Genomic DNA, 2,676 nt, shown 5'->3' with positions numbered 1-2,676 from the left:
CGGCGTCCACGTCAGCATGCACAGGCTGGGCCCAGGGATACCTGGCGGCCCAGGCAATCTGCCATCTGTGGGGATTTTCCTTCTGCTTGTCCCGCCATGCACCGTCGCTCATGCCCTTGCGGATGCGCTGTGTCTGAGCCCGCTTGGCACTGCGAGCACTCGGGTTGGGCGCCTCGCCGCATTCGTTGTTGTCAAGCTGATTGGGTGACAGCTTGCGCTTATGCTGATCACAACCGCCATGGAAGGCAGGGGTAATGGCGCCCGTGTCATCGGTCGCCGCTGGCAGCAACATTGCCGATGCATTACCGACAACAGCACCGCCGTCCCAAACGCCTTTATCAGGAAAAAATTTAGACTTATCTTGCTGTTTTTGTGTTTGTTAGGCGTTCAAGTCGTTGCCTTTTGCGTGTTTGTCTATGGAAGGACCGGTCATACATTCTGCTATGCCGCGTTGACTCACGGGCTTGACCTTCTTACGGCCCCTCATATCTATTTTATGATCGATAATACTAAGTTCTGCACACTACGGAGCAATCTGGCAGCAATGGACGTTTTTGGCTGAAGGAATGAAAATGTACGGATCGGCCTCACTTTGTTCCTTATTTCCAAAGGCCAAAAAGGCTTCTTTATTCCTTAAAAGTAATATATTACTTAAAAAAAAACACTGTACATACATACATACATACATACATACATATGCACATAAACACCATACAGAGCCAGCCCGCCAGCCTTGCACACAGGCACATCTCTGCATCACCACCACCACCACCAACAACAACAACGGCCCCATGGGGACCTCCACACACCGCCGCCATGCACTAAAACACCCGCACTCGCCTGATGTACGAGAGCTGTACGGGTGCTGTACGCGTCTCCATCCGAACGCTCAATCTAACGTAAAATTCCAGCCTCTACAACCCCAGTCGTCCAAAGAGCCTTCATTTACATTATTGGAAATAATTATCTAGTTATTATCTCTTCTACAATCTTCCTTCACCTCACGGCCTCAAGCCGGTGATTTGCGTCACCTGCCTTAGCTGCTCCATGAAGGCCAACAAGTGGGTCGAGGTGATGGCGTCGGAGCCGGGGTACGGCTTGCCGTGGTACGACAGCGCCCAGCCACACCCAGCACGGAGCCGCCCTGAGAGTTCCTCCACCCAGCGAGTCTGCTGCAGCACTCTGATGCACGCGGTCGACACGGTGGCGAGACTCAGCATGTCTGCCCGACCCGCCTCGATCTCCCTTTGCGCGGCGACCAGGGCCTCCACCTTCAAGAGGGGGCGCCCGAGCCGGGGGGAGATGTGGGGGAGAGGGCGACATTGAGGGGGGAATATGAGGTCGGGGATATAATGCAAAACAAAATTGCGCGACTGATGTTATCAACATAAACACCTTATCCACATAAACACATACAAACGTACATTCCAACGCGTGCGCCTCGCGGTTCAGGTTCATTCTACAAGCATACAAAGACATACAAAGACATACAAAGACATACAAAGACAGACAGACATACAGACAGATATACCTGCGCCTCGCGCCCCAGCACCGCCACTGCCGCCTGTTCCCACATCTCCAGGTTCCTGGCGAACTGCAGCGCCCGATCCCGCCCCGTGAAGGTGAGTACGATATCCAGCTGCTGCGGAGGAGGTACATCCAGCAACGACCACAACCGCTCCAACCGACAACGGACATAGGTACCCGCGTCCATATTGATTGGAGGCAGCGGAGGTAGCGGCAGTAGCCCCTCCGGCGGCTGGTCGGGGGTGTTCGACTCCACAGCTGCGGGGCGGGGGAGAGGCGGAGGGTGTCCCGGGGGTCGCGTGTACAGCAGCGTGTGTTTGTGTGTCAGGGGACAACAGCGACAAAACGTGTGTGGACGGCATGTGTTTTTCACTCCAGTGAGGAAGCATTACCAAGCGGGTAATATCCACTAAATCCTCCCCCCCCCCGACCCCACCGGGGCCCACCAAGGGGCCGCCAGCCCTCACCAAGTAGCTCGGATCGGAATTTGGACATCCACTCTTCGTCAATAAACGTCCCGGCGCGGCGGGAAGGACCTCCACCGCCGCCGCCGCCAGGGCCTCCGCTGCCCAGCGGCGGAGCCGCTGTACGACCACGTAGATTGCCCGCCAGCACAGGCGCCGGCGGCGACCATCTAGGTTCCCTGGCCGCGGAGTCTGGGGAGGCGTGACGGCGCAGGTGCTCCAAATGCGCCGCCTCCGCGTCCTCAGTGACTCGCGTGGCGGCAGCGCCCGACACGGAGGCGGAGGCCGAGGCGGAGGAGCCCGCTGGGCCGCCGGCGGAGGCGGCGGTGGGATCCGCGGCGGCGGAGAGCTGCCCTCCCGCTGACGTGGCGCGGTGCTTGACGGAAACGTACGACGGCCAAATGCCGGAGCCGGCACTGCCTTCAGGCTCTGCGCCGTCAGGGTCGGTGGTTGCGTCATCACCGTTGGCGGTGGTTGCGCTTGCGGTTGTGTTGGTTGGCTCGCTGGTCAGGGTCCTCGCGCTGTCGCCTCCGTCCATGCGCCCGCCCCCGCCAATCCCCGGCCCCGCCAGTGCGCCCGCGGGCAGGTTGAGGGAGGCGACGGTGGACTTGGCGCGGGCACGTCGGTGCGTGCTGCGACGACGCCTGTGTTTGTGCCGTACATTGTGGGGGTAGATTGTGGTAGG

General features: G+C 59.2%; 1 protein-coding gene across 1 annotated transcript in view; it reads right to left on the bottom strand.

Moving 5' to 3' along the window:
- Positions 1-1,001: 1,001 nt before the first annotated feature.
- VOLCADRAFT_116088 (uncharacterized protein) overlaps positions 1,002-2,676 on the bottom strand; it is a gene marked incomplete at both ends in the record, with an annotated part of 5,469 nt that continues 3,794 nt past the window's right edge. Inside the window, 3 exons of the mRNA XM_002946629.1 lie at positions 1,002-1,271; positions 1,532-1,785; positions 1,995-2,635. Coding sequence (XP_002946675.1) covers positions 1,002-1,271; positions 1,532-1,785; positions 1,995-2,635 — 1,165 coding nt within the window. The remainder of the gene's footprint in view (positions 1,272-1,531; positions 1,786-1,994; positions 2,636-2,676) is intronic.

This window comes from Volvox carteri (assembly GCF_000143455.1).
Source record: "Volvox carteri f. nagariensis unplaced genomic scaffold VOLCAscaffold_4, whole genome shotgun sequence".
NCBI lineage: Eukaryota > Viridiplantae > Chlorophyta > Chlorophyceae > Chlamydomonadales > Volvocaceae > Volvox > Volvox carteri.
Note: the sequence above shows the minus strand (reverse complement) of the source record. Positions and strands in the feature narration are given on the sequence as shown.